This window comes from Wyeomyia smithii, chromosome 2, assembly GCF_029784165.1.
Source record: "Wyeomyia smithii strain HCP4-BCI-WySm-NY-G18 chromosome 2, ASM2978416v1, whole genome shotgun sequence".
NCBI lineage: Eukaryota > Metazoa > Arthropoda > Insecta > Diptera > Culicidae > Wyeomyia > Wyeomyia smithii.
In genome coordinates, this window is record NC_073695.1 from 116,763,803 (window position 1) to 116,788,526 (window position 24,724).

General features: G+C 39.9%; 1 protein-coding gene across 1 annotated transcript in view; it reads right to left on the reverse strand.

Moving 5' to 3' along the window:
• The window catches only part of LOC129720993 (glutamate decarboxylase), a 60,701-nt gene that overhangs the window by 22,202 nt on the left and 13,775 nt on the right, over window positions 1-24,724 (reverse strand). Inside the window, exon 2 of the mRNA XM_055672997.1 lies at window positions 18,875-19,114. Within this exon, the coding sequence (XP_055528972.1) occupies window positions 18,875-19,114 (240 nt within the window). The remainder of the gene's footprint in view (window positions 1-18,874; window positions 19,115-24,724) is intronic.

Sequence of the window (24,724 nt, forward strand, 5' to 3'; positions counted from 1 at the left end):
CAAGAAATATCTTCGCCAACATGTTCAGTAGGGTGGGACAAAAAATAAATATTAGCTCCCATGCACTTTTCGTGTTCCTTATGGGTCCTGTAACAACTGTGTAACTTTTCAGATCGATCGGTGGAACCCCTGATTTGCAACCCGATTTTTACAGTTTCCATACGATTTTATATGGGAATATCCATTTTTTCAAAACTTATCCTCTATAAATTTCCAGTTGGCTCCTAAAAATATACCAATGCATGATATTTGTAGGAAATTTTCCTAGGAATAATTCTTCTGAAGACTATAAGGCGCTAAAAAATTTGTAGAAAAAGTTATTCACCTTAAACTGATCGAATGTCTGACGAACGGCTCAACATTGAATTTTTCCAGCAACACTGCTGCAGCATGCTGCTGTTACGAACTCAACAACGTGATGAAAAACTGTTTCGCGTAGAATTAAGCTTGAAAGCGTGATTTTTTGCTCATAGTATCTTCGGAGAAAATGCTTAGAATATAAACCCCTATAATTTGATAGTATTCGTTGTGTGATTTATACCCCTAAAAGTGAGAAATCAGCTTTCTAAACACCCCTTCGTAGTGAAAAACAATTTCGTGTAGGATTGAGCTTGGAGGTATGATATTTTGCTCACGTTATCTTCATTATCGGAGAGCTTGCATAAAATATTAACTAACAAGTTCTAATGTAGATTGATTACTCCCCCTAAAAGAGGTAAATAAGCTTTCTGAACACCCACGTCGTGTGACAACTTGCCAATTTAATAGATCATACCCAGGTGTCTTTCAGAAAAGAGTTTGGTAGATACATAGCTACAATTTGCGCAGTTACATGGCCAGCAGGTCACTACGAACCAATGAGGTATACACAGGTGAGGAAGAAGAAGACATTCGTCTGTTCTAGTAGCGAAAAAAGGTAAACAGAAGCAGGTGTTTGGATTGTGACGTAGATCTCAGTCAACAAGCAAATGCCATTTGAAACCAGGCATGTCCAAACCCACCACACCACTGCGTGTGTGTTTCAAGCGATGCCACGGAGGGTATTTTCATTGCCCTAGAGTGCTTATACAAAACGGAAACCCACAGTTTCAGCCCTTCAAAAGCTTCGGCTAACACAGGCCCGAGTGTTCCCGACTTCGTGAGCCCTCGAGAGTCCGCTTGCTGACACGTGTTTTTTCAAACAAAAGTAAATATGAACAAAAGTAAATATGAAAAAAATATTGCAGGTGGTTGTATGCGATAACTACCGTCAAGCTATCCATTATTATATCATTGTCGATCTCGTCGTGGCGACCAATGCTTGTGTGTTCTTAGAAACTGCAAGCCCTCGATTGCTTCATGCGCCGAAGTTAAAAAAGATAAAAAAACGAATGGCTCTCCGGTGTTTTGTCTTTAGCTAGCGACGGAGGGTAATACGAATAGCCCTGCGTGGTGTGTTTGTTAGCAGAATTATCAGTAATAAAAAATTAAGTTTGAGCCAAAGATGTTTATATTTTCAACAGACAGCGGTTTGCAATCAACACGGGGAGCTAAAGAAAAACTTCGAAAACCTACCCTTTTCCAGTTGTTTTGGATCTTTCAGCGGCCCACCTTGATGCCCGCTCAACCAACATTTCGTCCAAAGATCAATACTCTCTTTTTCTCTTGTTCAATAGACTTCATTTACGGTGGTTCGTGGTGACCTGCTGGCCATGTATCTGCACAAATTGTAGCTATGTATCTACCAAAATCCTTTCTGAAAGATACCAGGGTATGATCTATTAAATTGGCACCAGAACCCAAATTGTCATCTGACGTGGGCGTTCAGGAAGCTTATTTCCCTCTTTTAGGGGGAGTAATCAATCTACATTACACGAAAATGTTTTTCACTACACGAAAATGTTTTTCACTACGAAGGGGTGTTTAGAAAGCTGATTTCTCACTTTTAGGGGTATAAATCACACGACGAATACTATCAAAATATAGGGATTGATATTCTAAGCATTTTCTCCGAAGATACTGTGAGCAAAAAATCACGCTTTCAAGCTTAATTCTACGCGAAACAGTTTTTCGTCACGTTGTTGAGTTTGCAACAGCAGCATGCTGCAGCAGTGTTGCTGGAAAAATTCAATGTTGAGCCGTTCGTCAGACATTCGATCAGTTTAAGGTGAATAACTTTTTCTACAAATTTTTTAGCGCCTTACAGTCTTCAGAAGAATTATCCCCAGGAAAATTTACTACAAATATCATGTATTGGTATATTTTTAGGAGCCAACTGGAAATTTCTAGAGGATAAGTTTTGAAAAAATGGATTTTCCCATATAAAATCGAATGGAAACTTTAAAAATCGGGCGCAAATCAGGGTTCCACCGATCGATCTGAAAAGTTACACAGTTGTTACAGGACCCATAAGGAACACGAAAAGTGCATGGGAGCGAAAAAATTACACCAACGCTATTTTCTCATACAACTGTGTCCCAGTCTATTGTTCAGCCAGCGGATATCGTGGAAAAATTCGAATGAGATTGGACAAGACGCCTAAAATCGTTGCTAATCAGGACGGGCAGAACCTTATGCTGCAGTACCTTGTGCTTATAAATGAAAAGTCTTTGAAAATCTTTCATGAACTGTTGAGAAACAAGGTTGAGAGATCATTGTAAGAGGAAAAGTTGATATTAATAATAGGAAATAGGAAATACACATTTTTTAACGAACTGATGCTGTGCTCTTTTTTTCTAGTGTTGGGACTTTTAACCGGATATATTCGTGATCCGGTTATCCGAAGCTCGGATCACGGATGTGTAAACGAATACTATTCGGATGTCCGGATATCCGGATACGGATAATCGAATAGTTGGATATCTGGATATCCGGATTTTTTTTCTAGCTTTTAGGCCCGTTCGAATGAAATGTAACGCGAAAAATGGCTTTTTCCACAATCCCCCATCCCCTCGTAAGTATTTATTTACATAATTCTCATTAAACTATGCTCGGATACAATATCCGGATATCCGGATATCCGACTACCCGAAAATCCGGATATCCTGTCGGATAATATCCGGATATCCGATTGATCCGGATTTTGGATATTTGTCCGATATCCGAGGTCGGATATCCGGATATTTTATTCCGGATAGTCCCGGCACTACTTTTTTCTGGGATGGTCACGGAAAGTAGCGAGAAATACCAGCGACGGCTAGAAAAATTCACTTTACTACGCAAAAAACAACTAGATTTAACGTTAACAAATACGAAGGAATCATTTCTTGGAAAAGGACGCAATAGGATCCAATCTGCTGGAGATGAGCGGGTAACTATGCGAACATTGCGGGGAAACCCTAAATTAGGCAACTCGATAACTACCGAAGTAGCCGCCCCCATCGGCAGATCTGTCAGTGCAGATATCGTCTGGAGGGTAGCACGCAGGAACAACATGGCAGGCAAGAAAAAACGACTTAATTTTATTAAAAAATATGATTAAATTGCAAGCTTTCCAATCTACCGGGGCAAAACGCCCCAGATGCAGTATAATATGCCCAGTGCTATAGTTTCATATGCCTCAGCTCAGCACGCGAAGTGAAACAGCACTTGAAGTCTCAGAAGTGAACGCTATAATAATTTTTCCAACGTTCCATTTTTAGACAATTTCTCCATGTAAGTAGAAGTTTAGTAATTTGGTTTAGCAATTTTGGCGAAGTTGGTCGTTTTTCAATATTTCACTGATCGTCTGCATTAGATCCCTCGTCAGTTCAAATGATTTTTTGATTTTCAATAACTTTTTTTTTTTATTTTTGCGCAAAGCTTTCTCAATTTTCAATTTGACAAGTTCGCCTCGAAGCTTTTATTCAACAATCGTTGTGTTTTAAAAATGCATCATTTTTATCCTGGTGTAACATTTTTGTCCGTGGGTAAAAATTGATGAAAAACTGGGTATAACTAGTTTGGAGTGTATTATTTACATGTGCAAAATTTAAAAACAATCGGTTCAGTGGTTATTGAGATGTCATCGAAACGAAAAGAAAATCGCCAGAGAATTTTGAGCGCTGTCATGAAAAATCCGACTGCGACCATGAGATGGATCGGAAGACAACTCGGAATCACCCATAGAACTGTGTCTCTGGTGGTAAAATCGTTTAAAGAGTTCCAGATGAGTGAGCCGCGGGCTGGAAGTGGAAGAAAATCGGAAACAGCTGACTCTGTGAAGGCCCGAAAGTGTGGCGGTTTCATACAAAGGCAGATTTTTAATGATTTTGACTCCCCCCCTCCCCCTCCGTGGACAACTGCCCATATAAATTCTAAACATTTTGTATGGACCGTGGACATTACACAGGACCCCCCCCCCCCAAGGCTGTCCACGTGGAATATGGATGGCTCCTAAGTAACTTAATACAAACTACAGAAAAGTAGCCTAACGACGCAGCTGAAAACTAATTCGGTTTTCAAATGCGCCGCATTTTGCTCACAATGATGAACCTGAGTGGGTAAATCGATAAATTTAGTGAAACAATGTATTGAACAATTCGCGTTGACGGTGTTGCTGATATTGGTTTTGGTTTTTTGCATGCGAAAAAAAAGAAGGAAATATATTTGCTTTGTCATCACGCACATTTTAACAATTACATATGAGAGTTCACGTAGGTGCGAACAGTTTTCAAAATCTCTTTCAACGCGAATAACCCGAATTAACTAGACACAATGGCCTTGGAAATCAGTAAAAACTAAACGATTGAGAATCAATTGAAGACAAACATACTAAAGAATAGTATTTTAGATAAACAGACCGAAACCAACATTCTACCACACTACAATATAATTATGCAAATCCTATCAACTCTTTATCATAGACGAGCATATGCCTGCTATAGCAGAAATCGCTAATAAATTCACTCCTGCTTTGTTTGCACTAGGGATTTAGCTTCAAGTAAGTGTTTTAACCCTGTCCATAGCTGATTGCACTCGAATGGAAGTATTATCAGGCAGAGTTCCCTACATTGCTCTTTCATCAAAGCTCCTAGATAAGGGTAGTTCTATTCTACCCTACGTGTTGACATTGTATCACCCCTCAACCATCCATCATCGATTTCAAAGGACGTCACACGCAAAATCATGGCAATTTTTTTATTCAATTACGTCGAGTTGAAGATTTTAGCTCTAACACAGGAGAATGTGTTGTAAAGGGATTTGGTTAGTATCTGAATGCATAAGCATCCATCGCTTGCCGCAAAAATCAAAATATGAGCTTGATTACGGTCCATTGAAAGGACAATAAGGCTAAGCGCACGCATGATATCTTTACACCCTTGGGACACAGCAAAAGTTATCTGCCACATACCTACCAGCAAAAAAATTGAATTTATGAATATTTCTTTACAGGATCGGGGGTTCACATGTTAGTTTGTCAAATGTTTTATCATAGCATGCATTATAATTCCGTGGAAGATAAAAATAATAGAATCTGTTTTTTATAATTTTCGATAACGCATGCGGACTTTAAGCCCAGCTTTAAGTTGGTTAAATTTCGAAGCGCTGTAGAATTGTAATCTTAACTCTGCAGTAAAGACATCAGTTGCATCTCAAATCCAATGTTTTCGCTGCGCGATTTTGGATTTGTTGACAACGTGTCGCGTATAATGGAATTAGAGGCAATAAAATGCAGCCCTCAGGCGAGCATGGTCCCCTTGTAAATATATTTTGAAGGCGGATTTTCATTGAAATTTAATCCTAATTCATAATACATTAGCATTTTACCGAGGCTGCCGGTGACGTGCGTTCTGTACGCATCGGTGAACCAGAACTTGAACCTGCTCCTTGCAGCAGGCAAAATTGTTCTACACCACACTCAGTACAACCGAACAGGACAGTAGTTTGTGGTGCGGAGAATAAGTGCGCTTGATTGAATTCCAAAGGGGAAGGAAATGTTGGTTTTTCCTTCTATTTATTGCCACTTATTGATCTAATCTCGGTCACGTGTCCCGCCTGACTTGTGATGTTCGTTTCGCACCGCTTCCGATCTGTGCGGGAGTGGAAGGTCGATCATGACCCCCACTGAAAATATTCTTCACCCATTGCCGCACCATTCATCTCCGGCAGGATATGACTTTTATGAAAAGATAACAGAAAAGTCTGAAGGCTTTACTGTTTTTTTTTTTACTGCAGAGCAACTTCAGAATATTTCTAAGTTTGTCTAGATTTGGTGTGTGTTCACCTCAAAATAACGATGGTGATGATTACACAGATAGGGTGAAGAACAAAACGATGAAGATAGGAATTGTAATTTCCGAAACTATTTTCTGGGTAGTTAAGCAGGAAAAAATGAATTTTGATTTATTTTTCCATGTGGTGTCATAATTTCATAATTTTTAAGTTATTTGAAATGAAGTTTTCAACATGGTTTCGATATTGGGGATCATATTTTCAAACCGAATCAAGTCTTTTTTTTCCAAGATTTACAGTTCAATTGAGCACCAATCATGTCGAATCGCATACAAACAATAGCCTCCATCGCTTGTGACAAAAAATTCCATAATATTCCACGCAAATTTAAATAATGTTGCACATAACACTAGTCGACAAAAGCGGAACGATGCTGCCCTAAAGCTTAAAATAGTTTCCATAGAAAGATTATATCCTTTTACCAATTTCTGTGAATTTTGCTGTCCCTAGCAATTGTCAAAACGCGTCAACTTACGTCAGGGTATCGCATAGTAATTGCTCGCCGGGTTCGTCGCTTCTACGTTATGTTTACGAAAAAACCTCAATGAGTCTTTTAAAATATGTCGGTGGTTAGGAGCACCAAAATGCACAGGAATGTATAAAAAGCCATAATCTTTAATTTTTTCCAGTTTTAGGTCTAGGGCAAAACCTTTGACTAGCAGTGTAATTTCCAAACAAAATCTTGATTTATATCAGAAGTAATGTTCAGATATTTTTGTAATGTTCAGAATTTTTTACTGTGTAACAGTGGCTTTTTATTACATTAGAAAAAATAGATAAAATCCATCTGTTGCTGCAAATGCAAGTCACTCCACAGTAAAGGGCTAGTCACAAGCTTTACTCGAAGCAGCACAAGCGAGCAGCTTAGCTAGAGACTTACGAAAAGTGGTCGTGAAGCCGCAGCTGGGAAGAAAAGCAAAACTTGGCTATTAACTCTTCGCCGTGATTCGAACATTCGAACGACTAGCTTGTTAGGGCAGCATCGTATCCAGAGATTAACAAAAGAGGTCTTTTTTTTATTTCAGGTAGAGGTTAAATTTGCTGCCAAACACCTGTGAGACCAATCTCAGGTAGTATGGTGTTTGACCCACTAAAAACCCTCCCATCTCCAGCCCATAATACTCCCGATCCGATGACACGAAAAAAAGAAGCCTATGGATTCCTCGATCAAATAGTGTAGGGAACATATTTTAAGCAGATTTAGGAGCCGCCTGTGCCTTGAGACGAAATACTTGAAATCTGTAAGGTGAAATACAAACATGAGTATATCGGTTTGTTCTCTATCTTTTTCTCTGTCAGTACCTATTTTCAGATTCTGAAACCGATTTAGCAAAATTTAACAATGATCAAATGAACAATTGATATTATCGATAATTCGATATTGCGACTCGATATTGCTCGGTTGCCATCAGGGGAGTGCTGCCGTCAAATTTTTGCCTACCAATCATAAATTCATCATGGCATCAAAATAAATTTAAAATGCTTGCACACAATCTAAGATATTCATTGAAAGTGCACATTATACAGAAAACAAACGTTAAGCCTTGGTTTCCACATTGATAAACATATTTATTCGAAAATAAGTCAATAGCAATTAAAGGACGTTCACTCTATTTCAGCTGTTTTTAGGGCAAACCAACTAGAAATTGGGTACCAGAATTGCTGGTACTAGAATCAATGATTGGTAGATAGAAAATGTAAGCAGTTGGACAGAAATATGGTTGCCATATTTCCATTTTTATTGACAGCATGTATAGAGCATATTTCCAGAAATTTGGATGTGGAACTTTTCGGGGCAATAACCACCACATTAAACCGATCAAATGCGATGCCTTGGTGTTGCATTGGAATGGCAGAATCGATGAATTTCAGTGAAGAATCGGTGTTACATAAGCGATAACAGGAATGTTCAGGTAGGATGCTTCAGTAACTGGCTGGTGATTAGTCAATGGATCAGTGATGATTAGGAGACGCGGCTCACGAAACGTCGGTTCAATCTGATTGGAGAATGCACCTTGCGTAAAGCGATCAGCAATCGGCCTGCTGTCCTAACGGACGAGATGAAATATCAGACACTTCGCCGGAATATGCAATACTAAGGCATAAAACATGCTGAACGCCAACGCGAGCGATCGGGTGAGATTTTTGCCGTATGTTAATGGACAACTCTACTCACGGCTGTTTATTAACCTACGGCAAAAATTTCGCCCGATCGCTCACGTTGGCTTCAGCTTGTTTCAGGCTTAACTAAAAGCCAAACAAAAAAAATATATATATAGGAAAATATCGATATCGATATCGCCGCGCAATATCGATTTTGATATTGATGCAGCTTTTATTATCGATATCCTCTTTTCAATATCGATAACCCTACCCCGAACCTTTTAAGCAGTTAGCTTTTGTTTTGCATGGGATTTATTTCAGCACCCAAATAGCGCCTGAATAGCAGCAACATTTTTCGTTTGATGTTTTTTCAAAGTTTTTTCCGTGTTGGACGGAATTTCATGTATTCGTAAGACAGCTACTCAATCGAAGTTTTTGTTCTCATCATTGAAATTGTCGATATTGATCGAAATTCAGGAGATCGAGGCTCGTTTATTTCGACTGATTAGAATAGGCGCCGCTGCTTAAGCCGTTCCTTACCCTATGTGGTGATGCCCAAAGCCTGATATAAAGTCCATCATTGGGAACACGAACGCGTAGGTTGAACGTAGTTGATCAATATCCACGCTACTAGTTTGAAACCGACTGACTTCCCAACACAGATTTTGCGGTAAAGCATGCCCTGTTGCTGGTATTGCAGGGTCGGCTAGCTGCCAGGTAATCAAGGTCATCGCGTATAAAGAACAAACACCAATAACCTTCACTTTTCCTGTTTATTTCGTGTATTTGTGGTGAGTGAGTGTGTATGTACGTAATGATAGTGTGGCGTGTAGTGTCTACTCACTTGAACTTGCTGCTTCTCGTTACTTAAGCTGACGCAGAAGTCCTCTCGGACGATGGGGCGTCTTCTCTTCTTAACGCAATCGGCCTAATCGCGGCTGACCGCAATAGTCAGAAGTAGGGACCCTCTTTGAAGGTTAGGACATATTGTCCGAGAGTGTCGATACTTCTTTATGCAAAGGCACCAGGTTCGCGGGCCGAGCCGTATGCTGCGCAGTTCCTTTCTAGCTGCAGGCCAATCTGCAATCGCATTACCAACTGTCCTAAGGGGAGTGCCCAATTCTCGATATGTTACTGAACAGCGCCCAAAAAGGCTCCCGAGTCTGCCAGTCTGTTTCTTTCTATAGCTTCAGAAAGTACCTAGTAGGTATTCCCTTCAATAATTTTGCGCTTCATTTGAATCGCAATTTTTGAAGCAGTTTGCGCCATGCTGAGTCCAGCCTCATCGACCAAACCGTAATTCGCATCGTTGCAATGATATTTGCTTCTAACTAGTGATAATGTTCTGTATTCGGAAGAGACGTCAAGGCTCGAAACATACAAACCAATAACTACGTTATAGAAACTAAGACTTGTAGCCAACGGTTATAAGCAGTAAGAATAGCCTGTGGTTATTAAACTTCGTTGCAGCAATCTGATACGACATGGTATCCGGAAACACACCAAGTACACATCGGCTCGAACTATTGGCTCAAGAGGTTTTGAGCACGACGGAAGATAGTTTAAAGTATCAAACGATGACGAAGGTGAAAATAAACCAGTCCTTTGCTCGCCACACGCCGGAGGCTGTACATCGGGCTGTACATGTCAGATGAGAGAGAACTTTCCGAGTATTGCGAGCAATCTCTCGCAGAGGCAGTGGTGTGCATGAAAAGGTTCTTTAAAACGGTGTGATTGATCGGCAAGAAGGGAAGAGCTGTCGAAGGCAACAAGAATGAAATGGAGTAGAATAAATAAGCTGTGGATTTGCGGACCTTGGACGATATCCTAAAAGCTTATAAAAACTAAAAATCCACCAAGCCGCTTCGAAGGCACCTTACCAGCCAAACTTTTAAAAGTGTTTAGTGTTATGCATCGGCTCATTTTGAAAATGCGGGTCGAACATGAACTTCATGGACTGGTTAGACCAACGGTTTGAAGCAAGAGCTTTTGTTCAACATTGTCTTCGAATATGTACGAAGGCGGGCGTGCAAAAGAGCGGTACCTTTATCTCGAACTCTCATATGGTCCTTTATATTAGGGGGATATTGACATTGTTGGTAGTTACTGACCGCAGACCAATGGAAGAAGCAATCATGCTTTTTAAAAAGGAACTAGTGAACTTTAACTCTCGCATAACTTTTCTAAAGAACTTTGATAATATTGAGAGACTCTCTTTGTTTACTTTTTCTTTAATTGATAACTTTATTTATTATTTATTTTTACATTTTTCATGATAAGCTAGGCAATGTTATAATCTCTCAAACCAAGAGTCTCGATTTTTGGCAAGAAATTTCTGAAATTATTTGAAATGATGCTGTGTTTACCGAAACAGAGTGAGAGAGGAGAGAATCTTCCATTGTTACTCAGGTCCTTTTGAAAAGTTACACAAAACTCTATTATGATGAAGTACATGCTGGCTGATAAAGCATGGAAGTTCGTCGAATGTTGGAATTGAGAATATTATCATTACCATTATAAGGTAAGGTATGATAACGAAGTTGGTCAACAAAGTAAGGATACGGATAGCGATTTATGACTGAGATTCTGCAGAACGTACGAAATTCGCGCTCTAAAAACCGCAGGTTTTCTAGGTGGTGCTCTACATTCATGAATGCTGATCTATAAAGAATATACAAACGGTGTGCACTTGGAGCTTTCGAGCGGAGGATTCTGCATTTAAAAGTTGGCAGACAGTTTGAGACTGGAATAACCATGAACCTCGAGTTGTACCAAGGTTACCAACATGTGGTGAATCTGCGGTAGGCCCCGTACTTATTTAATGTGTGGTGTGGTATTAGGAGCGATTGGAGAAAACTAGTCTAAGATCAAGTAATGCGACGTATTCTGGATTCGATAGCGGGTCGGTTACCATAAGAATAATACAAAGTAAAGTGAGTCCTCTGGCCGGAGATCTATTAGAAAAAAATATAATTATGCGTTGATCGACAAATTACCGTTCAAAAATGGGATTTCACAAAGATTTGTGTGACTATTTCCTCCTTTTATTTAAAGATAAAACTACAAAAGTACAATAAATAACATCAACATAAATTGAAACAGTGAATAGATCTTTCGAGTTCAAGGCCATCAGTTGACAGTCGAGTCGTGTCGCTGTGCTGAGTGATTTCACACCCGGCTCACTGCTGGTGGCTGTATTGGTGCTGCTGTACTGGTGCTGCTGGCTGCTTTGGGTGCAGCTTCGAACGATCGGACAACCACTGCTGGAAGGAAGAAGTAAATAGGTACGTGTTCTTGTCGGCGCTAGTGCGCTACACTTAGCGCGATGGATATAGATCCCTCGCCTCCCGTGCCACCATCCCCGAACCCCCCTGATCCTGACCCTTCTGTTACCCCCTCCCCTGTTCATTCTCCAGTCCCCCAACAGGGCAGCTATACTGTTCATTTTCGTCCAAAGGTAGGAGTGAATTCAAAGCGATTAAACATACTGCAAATTTCTAAAGACCTGACGAAGGGGTACAAGGCCGTGACCGAAATTTCCAAGGTCCGACCTAACAAGCTCCGTGTCGTGGTCAGTGATCTGGCACAGGCCAATGCTATCGCTTGCTCTGAGCTCTTCACACGCGAGTATCGCGTTTACATACCCGCACGAGACGTGGAGATCGACGGTGTCATAACCGACTCGAGTCTGTCTGTCGAGTGTATCCTAAAAAGCGCAACCGGTTGCTTCAAAAATACTGAAACACAGGCGAAGATTTTGGATTGTAAGCAATTGCGGTCCATGTCTCTCGTCGGCGGTAAATAAGTTTACACTCCGTCAGACTCGTTTCGCGTTTCGTTTGCCGGATCTGCACTCCCTAGCCACGTCTCGATCGACCGGGTTCGTCTGCCTGTGCGATTGTATGTACCCCGTGTTTTGAATTGCACCAATTGCAAGCAGTTAGGCCACACAGCCGCCTACTGCTGCAATAAGGCACGATGTAGCAAGTGTGGGGAGACTCATGCGGAAGATTCTTGCAGTGTTAATGCTGAAAAATGTATTCACTGTGGGGAAAACCAGCATGAGCTCTCCACATGCCCGGTGTACATGCAGCGCAGAGATAAAATCAAGCGGTCACTTAAGGAGCGTTCAAAGCGTTCTTATGCTGAGATGCTGAAGAAGACCGTGACCACTTCTACCATAACATCGAACCCCTTTGATCTGTTGTCCTCTGATGAAACCGATTCTGACGATTCATCATCGGAAACATCTTATGCCAATCCTGGGGAGTCTAGGAAGAGGAAAAATGTTTCTTCTCCTAAACTTCCCCGTAAAGGTCCTAAGATTTCCCAAAGTGTAATGAAAAGTACGAACAAACCAAACAGTGCTGCGGAAAAACCGAAGCAAACTCCTCCTGGGCTTGCAAATTTAAAGTCCCAGAAGGAGTTCCCAGCACTGCCAGGAACATCTAAAACCCCAGTTGTTCCGTTTTGCACATCCAGTTGATGAAACAAACTCTGGATTAGTGAAATTTTCTGACATTGTGGACTGGATTTTTGAAAATTTCAATGTACCCGATCCAATTAAAATTTTTTTTACAGCATTCCTCCCAACAGTTAGATCATTTTTGAAGCAGTTGACTGCCCAATGGCCCCTCCTTGCAGCGATTGTATCCTTCGATGCGTAATTCAACTGCGTATATGAAGGATTCTATCTCTGTTTCACAGTGGAATTGAAGAAGTATTTTACCAAAAATTGATTCGTTTAAAGTTTTGATAAATAAAAACAAATGCGATGCATTTTCCCTTTGTGAAACTTGGCTTACTTCAAATATTGATCTCAACTTCCATGATTTCAATATTATTCGCCTTGATCGAGACACCCCATATGGAGGAGTACTTTTAGGGATTAAAAAGTGCTATTCTTTCTATCGTATTAACCTCCTCTCGATTCCAGGCATCGAAGTTGTCGCATGTCAAATGACAATACAAGGTAAAGAGCTTTGTATTGCCTCAATATATATTCCTCCCATAGCACAGGTTGGGCAACGGTTGCTCTTTGATTTAATAGAACTTCTTCCCTCGCCACGTTTGATTTTGGGAGACTTCAACTCTCATGGTGTGGCTTGGGGTTCTCCTTACAATGATAACCGCTCCTCTTTAATCTATAACCTTTGCGATGACTTCGACATGGCTATTTTAAACAATGGTGAAATGACACGTATCCCGAAACCTCCAGCGCGCCCAAGCGCTTTGGATCTATCCTTATGTTCGACGTCGCTACGGTTGGATTGCACATGGAAGGTAATCCTCGATCCTCACGGTAGCGACCATCTGCCTATTCTTATTTCAATAACAAACGGGCCAGCTCGCATGCGACCAATTGACATTCCGTATGACCTCACACGGAATGTCGATTGGAAGTTATACGAGGAAATGATTTCAAAAGCGGTCGAGTCGATTCAACATCATCCACCACTTGAAGAATACAACCTCCTCGCGGGCTTGATTCTCGACGCCGCGTTGCAAGCCCAAACGAAGAAATATCCCGGCGTAACGATCAAAGAACGGCCTCCCACTACGTGGTGGGACCAAGAGTGCTCCTATGTCTACACGCAAAGATCCGACGCGTTTTTGGCCTTCCAGAAGGGAGGTATACCTGGCGACTATTTACGGTATTCGGAGCTTGATACCAAGCTTAAAAGTTTGGCTAAAGCAAAGAAACGCGGATATTGGCGTCAGTTCGTGAACGAGACGTCAAGGGAGACATCGAACACAGCCCGAAGAATGCGGAATCGCGTAACGGTCAACGAAAGCGAGGAGTCTTCAAGTCGGTGGATATTCGATTTTGCCAGGAAAGTATGTCCGGACTCTGTTCCTGAGCAAAACATTGTTCGCGATGCGTCTCCGGGCCACGACGCGATAGAATCACCTTTTACGATGGCAGAATTTTGAGTTGCCCTCCTGTCCTGTAACAATAACGCGCCTGGGTTAGATAGAATCAAATTCAACTTGTTGAAGAATCTACCCGGCAATGCCAAGAGGCGCTTGTTGAACTTGTTCAATAAGTTCCTGGAGCAAAACATTGTACCGCAGGATTGGAGGCAAGCGAAGGTGATCGCCATCCAAAAACCAGGGAAACCAGCTTCTGATCACAACTCTTATAGGCCGATTGCAATGCTATCCTGTATCCGGAAATTGATGGAAAAAATGATACTCCGTCGTTTAGACCATTGGGTCGAATCAAATGGTCTACTATCAGATACTCAATTTGGCTTCCGCCGTGCCAAAGGGACGAATGATTGTCTTGCGTTCCTTTCAACAGATATTCAGCTGGCGTATGCTCGCAAAGAACAAATGGCGTCTGCGTTCTTGGACATTAAGAGGGCTTTTGATTCCGTTTCTATTGACATTCTTTCGGGAAAACTTCACCGACAAGGATTTTCTCCAATTTTGAACAATTTTTTGCACAATTTGTTGTCCGAAAAGCACATGCATTTTACGCACGGCGATTTGGCAACTTTTCGCATTAGCTACATGGGTCTTCCCCAGGGCTCATGTTTAAGCCCCCTTCTTTACAACTTTTATGTAAATGACATCGACGAATGTCTGGCAAATTCATGCACGATAAGACAACTTGCAGACGACAGTGTAATCTCTGTTACAGGAGCCAAAGCTGCCGATTTGCAAGGACCATTGCAAGATACCTTGGACAATTTGTCTGCTTGGGCTTTACAGCTAGGTATCGAATTCTCTCCGGAGAAGACTGAGATAGTAGTTTTTTCTAGGAAGCATGAACCTGCTCAGCTTCAAACACAATTAATGGGTAAAACGATTTCTCAGGTTTTGGTACACAAACATCTTGGTGTCTGGTTCGACTCTAAAGGCACCTGGGGTTGTCACGTGAGGTATCTGATGAAAAAATGTCAACAAAGAGTGAATTTTCTTCGTACAATAACCGGACAATGGTGGGGAGCCCACCCAGGAGACCTTATAAGGCTTTACCAAACAACGATACAGTCTGTTATTGAGTACGGGTGTTTCTGCTTCCGCTCCGCAGCAAACACACATTTGATCAAACTGGAGCGAATACAATATCGTTGTTTGCGTATCGCCTTAGGTTGCATGCAATCGACCCATACGATGAGTTTGGAGGTCTTAGCCGGAGTTCTACCGATGAAAAACCGCTTCTGGAGCGTGTCTTCTCGTATTCTAATCAAATGTGAGGTCTTGAACCGTCCTGTGATTGAAAATTTTGAAAGGTTAATCGAACTCAATTCTCAAACCCGTTTTATGACATTGTATTTCAATCACATGTCCCAAAATATTAACCCTTCTTTGAATATTCCAAATCGTGTAAACTTATCAAATTCTTCTGATTCTACTGTGTTTTTCGATACATCCATGATAGAAGAAACTCGTGGAATCCCGGATCATTTACGCGTGCCGCAGATCCCCAAAAATTTTTCCAATAAATATCGAAACATCAACTGCAACTAAATTCTACACTGACGGATCACTTCTTGATGGGTCCACTGGGTTCGGTATTTTCAATAACAATTTAACCATCTCCCATAAGCTCGATAATCCTGCTTCTGTTTACGTCGCAGAATTAGCTGCAATTCAGTACACCCTAGGGATTATCGAAAAAATGCCCACGGACCATTATTTCATCTTTACGGACAGTCTCAGTTCCATTGAGGCTCTCCGATCGATGAAAGATGTTGAGCACTCTCAGTATTTCCTGGGGAAAATACGGGAACATCTGAGTGCTTTATCCGAAAAATCGACTCAGATTACCTTAGCGTGGGTCCCTTCTCACTGCTCGATACCGGGTAATGAGAAGGCGGACTCTTTGGCTAAGGTGGGCGCAACAAACGGTGATATTTATGAAAGACCAATTGCCTTTAATGAATTTTTCGCATTTGTACGTCAGGATACGATCATCAGTTGGCAAAATTCTTGGACCAAGGGGGAACTGGGAAGGTGGTTACATTCCATAATCCCCAAGGTATCGACGAACCCGTGGTTCAAGGGGTTGGATGTAGGTCGGGATTTGATTTGCGTTTCCCGGCTTATGTCCAATCACTATAGATTTGACGCGCATCTCCGTCGTGTTGGGCTCGGGGAGAGTGGTATCTGTGCCTGTGGTGAAGGTTATCACGACATAGAGCACCTTATTTGGTCATGCCCTGTACACCGTGACGCCAGGTCTAGATTAATAGCTTCCCTGCAGGCCGAAGGTAGGCAGCCGGCTGTTCCTGTTCGTGATGTCTTGGCGAGCCGTGACCTATCCTACATGTCCCTTATATACGTTTTCCTGAAATCCATCCACGCCCCAGTTTAGTCCTATCCCCTTCCGCCTACATCCAACCAAACAACAAGAACACGTTAAGACCCCGGATCCGGAAACAGCAATCAGACCCGCACGATACTCTCAAGGCCCGATGGAAACAACCCAATATGCCAGTCCGTAATATCTTGGCCCAGCAGCGGAACAAATTTAATATGCTGCTTACCTATGGCAATGAAAACCATCAAACAGCAAACCTGTGCTTTTAATGCAAAATATTCTAGCTTTAAGTTAGATTTAGTTTCAGCTCGTAGTCGGCAGCGAGGATAAAAAATTTGCTTTTAGTTATTAAGATACTTTAGAAAGTAAGCTACCAGATATAATTGGCGCCGTTAAACATTGAATTGTATTTGTGCCGTGTCAAATAAACTATAGATGAAGAAAAAAAAAATTAAAACGCATACTGCTTTATTATCCTCCCTGTTAGGTGTGTGGTATGTGGTACGGGTCCAGAAAGCCAGTCGTTCTAAGCTGAAACGCTAACATGGAAGGAATGTGACGGCTTTTCAGTGTAAGCGAAGATAACTAGAACAAGATACCTAACTTCCATATTTTTCATACATTTTGAACACGACCGATTTCCGACGGTTAGTGCTGCCATCTGATGACTTAAATTCTCATAAAATTGCCACTATGAGCAAAACCGATTATTCGTGCATAGTCCGTCATCGATCGTTGAGTTGTTCAAGATTGTATATGTAAAAGGTATAGCCGTTTTGTCAGCTCGACGCTTAAGATAATTTAATGCCATTGCCATATTTTTGCACTTCAAAGTACGAAACAAAAGTGTGAAGTAGACTATCAGAGTGTGGGTTTATATTTAGGAATTTTATTTATTTTCAGGTCGCATTCTACCAAAACTAAAAGTTTGATATGTCGCAAACCAGGTTTCAGAACCATTGTGCATATGATCAGGTTCACCGGGATACCCGATTTTTGCTTTATTGACATCGGCAAAAGTGGAAAACTTGGCTGTAGAGTGTGCTCATAGCGACTATCAGGAAGTTCTAATGGTACGCTTAATTTTAAATGATGCACCGATAATTCTTGATTCTTCCGGAAAGTTTCATGTTTGAGAACTAAACATTCGTACACGTTATTATCATTTTTCGGATGGCAGCACCGTAAAGTCGTCTACATGGATACTGAAAAAATGGGTTCACCTTTCAGCAGTCATGTCTTGGCCTTGTCGTCAGTTGATTTTGACGTTAAGTATACATCAGATTAACAGTGTATAAATTAGTTCGACTTTTGCTCACGCGCAGCGACAATCATGTCCGATGAATTCTGCAAGAGTCAGGTATCTTGTTCTAGCCATCTTTGGTGTAAGTTAAAAAAAATAAAATTGAGTGCAGTTGAAATTACAACTGCTGTTGTTTACAGTGTCTGTGTAAAAACATGTGATTGCAGTTTTTGTGAAGAGATGGTCATGATAGTTTACATAGCGTGATCACTAAAATCAAGCATGATCAACTAAAAAACTCATCTGCGCACTACTTAATTTCTGTGGGTCTATAATTGCAAAAATATTGTATCTAATGCTGTGCTGGTTGTGCACTAATGCGTCTGTAATTGCCTGACTTCGCGTGGCACAATCTGTTACGGACGTATGTGATAAATGACACTCTATCAAAATGATACACCAAAGGCAGCTTTAAGTCATCCTATTACAAATGAGGATGCTTATACACCACACCGAAGCACCCACGCGAGAGCCCTTCAGTATCACCCTTATTAAAGCGAACTGTAAGGGAAAAAAGGTTGTGACAAACCTGCACAGCTTGCGAAGTTTCAAGCGAAAAGAACAGTCTGATACTGAACGAATGTTTGCCATATCAAAATCAGACAGCAGCAAAATGTTTTCTGTTGTTTGCTAGCCCTCGATTTACCTTCCGGAATGGAAAGTGTGGACTGATCCGGATATACGTCTGTTGTGCTATTTCCATTGTAATCCCACATTTTTCGCATTTCATAGACCAGAAAGCTGGGGGAGAAGCAGAAGGCGAACCGAAAAGCATTTCGTTTTGTTTCCACTGACTCAAAACTGAAGGGGAGATTGATCCAGGATGCAACTTTTGGGCCTGTTTATATGGAGAGGATTTTCTCGCCTCAGTGAGTTTCAACTCTTCGATGCCACTCACTGAGATCATCATACTGCAATTACCATCACCACTCGTCAGCGTCCTGGAGTTGTTTTGTCCCAAGAGAATGCTAGAATATTTGGTTGAATGAACATTGACAACTTACCCGTTTTCACCTGATACTTTAGTGTTATCGCACAATCCTTCAACAGCTGTTGCAGTGTAACAGCTTCGGCCGGCACATCCAGCTTGAGCAACTTCTTCATATCTTCCGGGTGATGAAAATCAAGAATTTTTTCCTTCCGATCGTTCTGAATGTTTACATAGTCGATCAGCAGCTCCGACACTTTTTGCAGAAACTCTCGAGTTTCTGCGGAATCGGAAGATTGGATCATCGGTATGATATCTATGAAAAATACGAAAGAATACTGCTATGAGACAGTGTTTAGACACTTGATAAGTAATATATCGATACACTCTTAAAATTGCCAATAGTATATATAAAAAGTCGTTATCATAAGACGAATGTTAGACAATCTACCCAGGGATTTATTGTAGCATATAGAGGTGAACCCTAAAAACGAGAAAATATTTAGTTGTTCTCAAAAAGAGACAACTTAAGCCCTTCCCAAATCCTCAATTAGCAATTACTCTTGCTATGAAACACTAGATACCAAGATAGGAGCAAATTTTTGCGAATACTGAAGCGGTACGAGGGGTGGGCGATGCAAGCGTTGATCATAACGTTGAACATAGTTCATTGAATGAATTGCTAGCTGGTAACTTTTACAGTGCCAGGTTAAAACTTCGTATGTGGTGATTTAAAAAAAGTGATGTGTCTTCAGGAATGATATATACCACATGTGACAAGTTCTAAGTGTAATGAGACAGCCATTTTCCACTTTGAGATGTAGTTGTCAAAGAAACATGTTGTAAGAATAGAGTAAAAGCCATGTTTTCAAACTGAATGACATCCTTCCAAGTCTACAAGTTCTTGACAAAATTTCGTATCCGCACCCTAAAAAATACACAAAATAAAATCAATTTGGACATTCTCTTCATTTTTTGAGATGCCGTCATTCGTTTCAGTGAACGAGAAAATACCTTCGCAGCCCGAGCGTGTCTTCCCGTTCTGAAGGGGAAGAGAGCGAATTAAATTTCCCCTTGCATGGTCGTGTGTATAGATTTAATAAAACATTACGCTTCTGGAGGGATTTGGTACGAAAAGCCACCCTCCGAGTTTTGGAGTACGCTATTTATTTGGCTATTTTCGACTATCGACGTTAAATAACGCAGTGGGAATTCTTCCGGTGAGGGAACGAGTTCTATGAGAATTCTGGATGTAATTGTTATAGTTTCCTTTCGAAGGCTTCCATAAAATTAATTGTCTGTGTGATATTTGAGGGTTCTAATAACGTCAATTAATTCAACAACAAACATGAGCTTTTGATACAGCGACTATCATATATGATTAACCAGACTACCAACTTAATCGATGCACTGATCGTTCATTGATCAACGATCCACCAATCGTTCATTGATCATCAACTTGTTTTTAGATTTTACGAACTCGTAAGTTGATCAGTTTTGAATAATTTTATTTGAAATTAAACCTATTTTCCTATTTGCCAAAGAAGTATTGGTCTTAAAATTCATCGCAGTAGTTCATGTGGTTGTTGTAGCAAATCCAGCAGTTTTGAGGGTAACTTTTTTAAGCACTTAACAATTTCTTTGGGGCTTGAAATTTGTTGGAAACAAAATAGTTAGAAAATTATTATCAAACATTCACAAATTTTATGATACATCCTTTGTATTGTTGAAGCAATATTCATACATATACATCCCTCAAAATGTCACTATTTATTGTCTTGAGAAGAAACTACTATATACAACTTTGCCAAAGAAATATTTTTGATTGTTAAAGTTATTTTAAAAATATATATTTTTTTAAATTAATCCTTTTACCGTGCGAATGACACATGAATTTGGTTGCAGAGAACTACAATATGAAATCAGCGTTGTATTGAAAAGGATTGACCAGAAAATCTGTTTTTGCCTTTTACAAGCTCTTCAGTAGTTGTAATCAAAAAAAAAATCCTCTTTTGATGGCTTCATCGCTAAATCAAGGAATCATAGTCGAAAACTGAATAATCCAGAGTTTGAAAATATTTTGCAGCAAAATATTTTGGCGACGTGTTCGGTGACTATGGTAATAGGTAAACCTGCAGAAGCAAACCGCTGCCAAGGTAGTGCTATACCCCAAAACTTAATTTGCTGATAATTTTATATACAAATAATGGTTTGCAAGTGTTGCCAATCACACACAGATTGTGTGCCATAAACAAACAGTGTAGCATGTTTTTGAAATTGAAATATTACGCGAAAGCGGGTAATCCACTCTTCCCGCACATGTCAAATACGATTTCTTCCTTGTTGAAATGTAGAAACATACTGTCTGCCCCTATCTGTATGTACCATGTTTTCTGCACCCGTGGAGGAAAGTTCAGTAATATAAATGGAAAAGACATCGAGTGAGGGTTGTTTTTAATTTACGCTGCATTTATCATTCCTTCTAAAAATGTTACTTGGCGGGAATTTTGGAAAGAATGTTCGGAATGTTTTTTATAGAATTTTAAAGAAAAGAATTTTCATATAAAGTCCAATTTCACGCTTCAAGCAGAATTCATTCCCCGTTCATTTTGAATTTTACTTGAAAACAATCAAACCTCACTGAAAATGTTTCACTCGTTTCGCTTCGATGTATGTTTTGTTCGTATTTGTTACCGCTTTATGCTCAAAACAGATAGCGCTGATACGCTGTTGTGACACGTTATGTATTTTCATATATTTCTGAATAAGTTTCAAAATTGTTCATTATTTTGAGAATTTGTTTACTCAAATTTGACTGCATACTGTATACAATTCTGGAAAAATTATGCTGTTTCGATTTCATCAACAGTCGTTTTAGTCCCTTCATGGCAAATTTACACTCGGTTTTCTCCCGCTTTTCATTTCGATTTTATCACGCTTCTTCAGAAGTCTTCAGAAGAACACTGACAGAAGAGTAACGTACTTTCAGTGCATTGAGAACATAATTCTCATTTGTGCCTTGTCCTTAATGCATGTGCATAGTTTTATGGACTCAATTTAATTGTTATTTTTCTTAATTGGCCGAAATGTGTCATTTTATTACAATTTGTTTGTGTTGCATTATTGTAATCTTTTTAGGGTAACTATTGAAGCTTTAGGGTAAGTTATTTTCGCTTTTCTCGACCAATGTAATCCTTCGTTTTTTTCCGGTTAAAAAATCCGAGTTCACTCGGCAACTTGGGATTCAACCAATATTTCAGCAAAAAATCTAGTTGCCGAAAGTCGTCAGATTATTTTGCCAAGACTTCGCCAGAAAAACTAAGCTTGACGAATCTTGTCCGAATTTCTGCCGAATTTATCGTTGAACACTGTCGCCATTTTTCTTTGCATAAATAATAAGCAGATGAAAGCTTTGCTAAAATTTGTGTAAACAACAGATGTTTAAAAAGTGTAGTACAGATACGTGCGACGCGGCAGAAACCCGAGAAAGTGTAGTTAAAAATCATGCAAACGCCTTGGGTGCAAGCAAGCACTAAGCGGAAAAGCACCTCAAGACTTTTAAATACTCTGTAAACATCCAATACTTAAAATTTCTTTACTTACTAAAGCTCACCGAGCCTAAAATTTATATTTTAAAAGAAAACTACTGAATTCTCAGCGAAATTATTCTCTGCGATTAGATTCCACTGAAAAATCACCTCTTTACTGTGTCGAAACATTCAGTTTATATAGCCGTCGTTAGAGTAGTTTGGCGCCTTTCGGTTAAATTTACCGAGGGCGCCGTCAAATGCGTACCGAAATTGTCGGCATAAAATGATATCTGTCAAATACTGGTTTCCCAAGACTCTCGGTAAAATAGATTCAGCCGACATGGTTAACGAGCACCTGGGTATCCAAATCTCGGCACAAATTGTGTCAAGTGTGTAGTATACTATGTTGTGATATAACAAAATAACTTTTGAAAAATGAATTTTCGGTATTTTTTGTCTTAACATATAAAAATGCAGTCCCACACAAATAAAACACAAATTTCTGCACATATCGCGAACTAATCAAATAAATGGAACCAAATTTTGCAAGTAAAAGTTTTTGAGGGCAAAAAATATTTCAATGGTGGTTCGAGACCCCCCCCCCTCTTCTGGAACGAAGGGGTCCCATACAAATGTCATAAAAATTTCTCACAACTCGAGAACCAATCAAGCAGATACAACCAAATTTGGCATGTAAATGTTTTTAGTGATAACAATTATATCCATAGTGGTTCGACCAGCCATGGTATAAACACTGAACTGTGCTGCACTGGTGCGGTTTTTGCATAGCAACACGATACGACGTGTCTTGCTACCATCACTCAGTGTCAGTGTTAGACAGACGGCACAAAGGGCGAAACTTGAAACACCGAAGGCAGTGTCAGTGTTATATGATCGCCACCGGTGCCTTAAGCTTCGGCAAACACCGGCGCCGGTGGATCTAGCTTCGAAAAACACTGGTCTCACGTAAAGAATAATACCAACAATGTGAGTATTTTTGGAAACGTTTCGCTGCGCATCAGGGTTGCCACATTTATTTCTGTATTTTTGCTCGAAAATATCTGTATATCTGTTTCACGGGCTAAAAAATCCGTATAAAAAATCTGTATCGAGCAAACTAAGAATGTTGGATGGAAAACTTCTTCCTTAAGGAATATATTGAAACAAATCACCATTTTTTGTTTTAGCTTAATTTTTTATCGGTTTCAAACTTATAATCAGGCGATAATCAAATGTAGTAACTGAACACGATATTACTTATTTTTCTTTACGTGATGTTCATGCATGTTTTCGTTAAATTAATTAGTAGCTCCTGCTTGGTTAGCAACGTAACTTTTAGCTTTCAAAATTGAGATCATAAGCTAAGGGGCCATGAGATTTCTGGCTTTAGACTTACTGCAATTATATATTGAAAATATGCATTCTACACAAGCCGAATAATGTGGAATTATTGAAAAAAAATCGCACAAATAATCTCAGTAACTGATACATGAATTTACCATTCGGCGTTGTGGCGCCCAACTACTCAGATCAAGTTTGCTCTTAGCGATCAAAATTCGTTATCCAAGTCTTGTCGATCAGTTAGTTACTGTTACGAATTTAGGGAATCAAATCATTTAAATTTTCCAATTTCACGAATGTTTTAGAATTAAATAAAGCTACCGTTTTTACAACAAGATCGATGAAATCGAACAGCTTCGCAATTTGTTTCATGAATTTTAAATGAAAATCCTGTCAAATATTTCGAAACGTCATTTTTCGCCTTCGCCCAAGCCTCATCCCTCTTCTTCTGCAACAATACCAAAATAAACAGCATCAGGTTTTTTCACAAAAATTTGAAAGTCGTTGAATCGAATTTAACATTTCAAGAAATTGATTTCAGTTCGAATAGCAAAAAATTCTGTATAATCTGTATTTTTGACATTATTCTGTAATTCTGCAATACAGATTCTGTATTGCTTTTTTAGTTCAAAAATCTGTAAAATACAGAAAAATCTGTATATGTGGCATCCCTGAGTGCAGAGCGTGTTTTGGACATGGCTGATGGGTGTTTTCGGAACCACAATGATGCTCAGAGGCCTAAAATTGTCTACAAATGCCATTCTTAAATCCTAGATGGCGACCTCCGGTTACTGAAAAACAGCCGAGAATTACCGAATACTACTCAATATGGATATTTCCAGAATCGAGGTGATGTACAGAAGCCAAAAGGCGAGGATGTTGTCATTCCGATAAAACCAATCATTTCAAACGATTTGTCTTTTGACTTTGATCGCATCCAATATTCGATTCGTCATACTTTAGCAGACTATAAACAGGGCAAGGATTCAATCAATTTGAAATGTTCAAAACTATTTTAAAAAAGGGAAAGAAATGGGCGGGACGAAGTTTTCCAG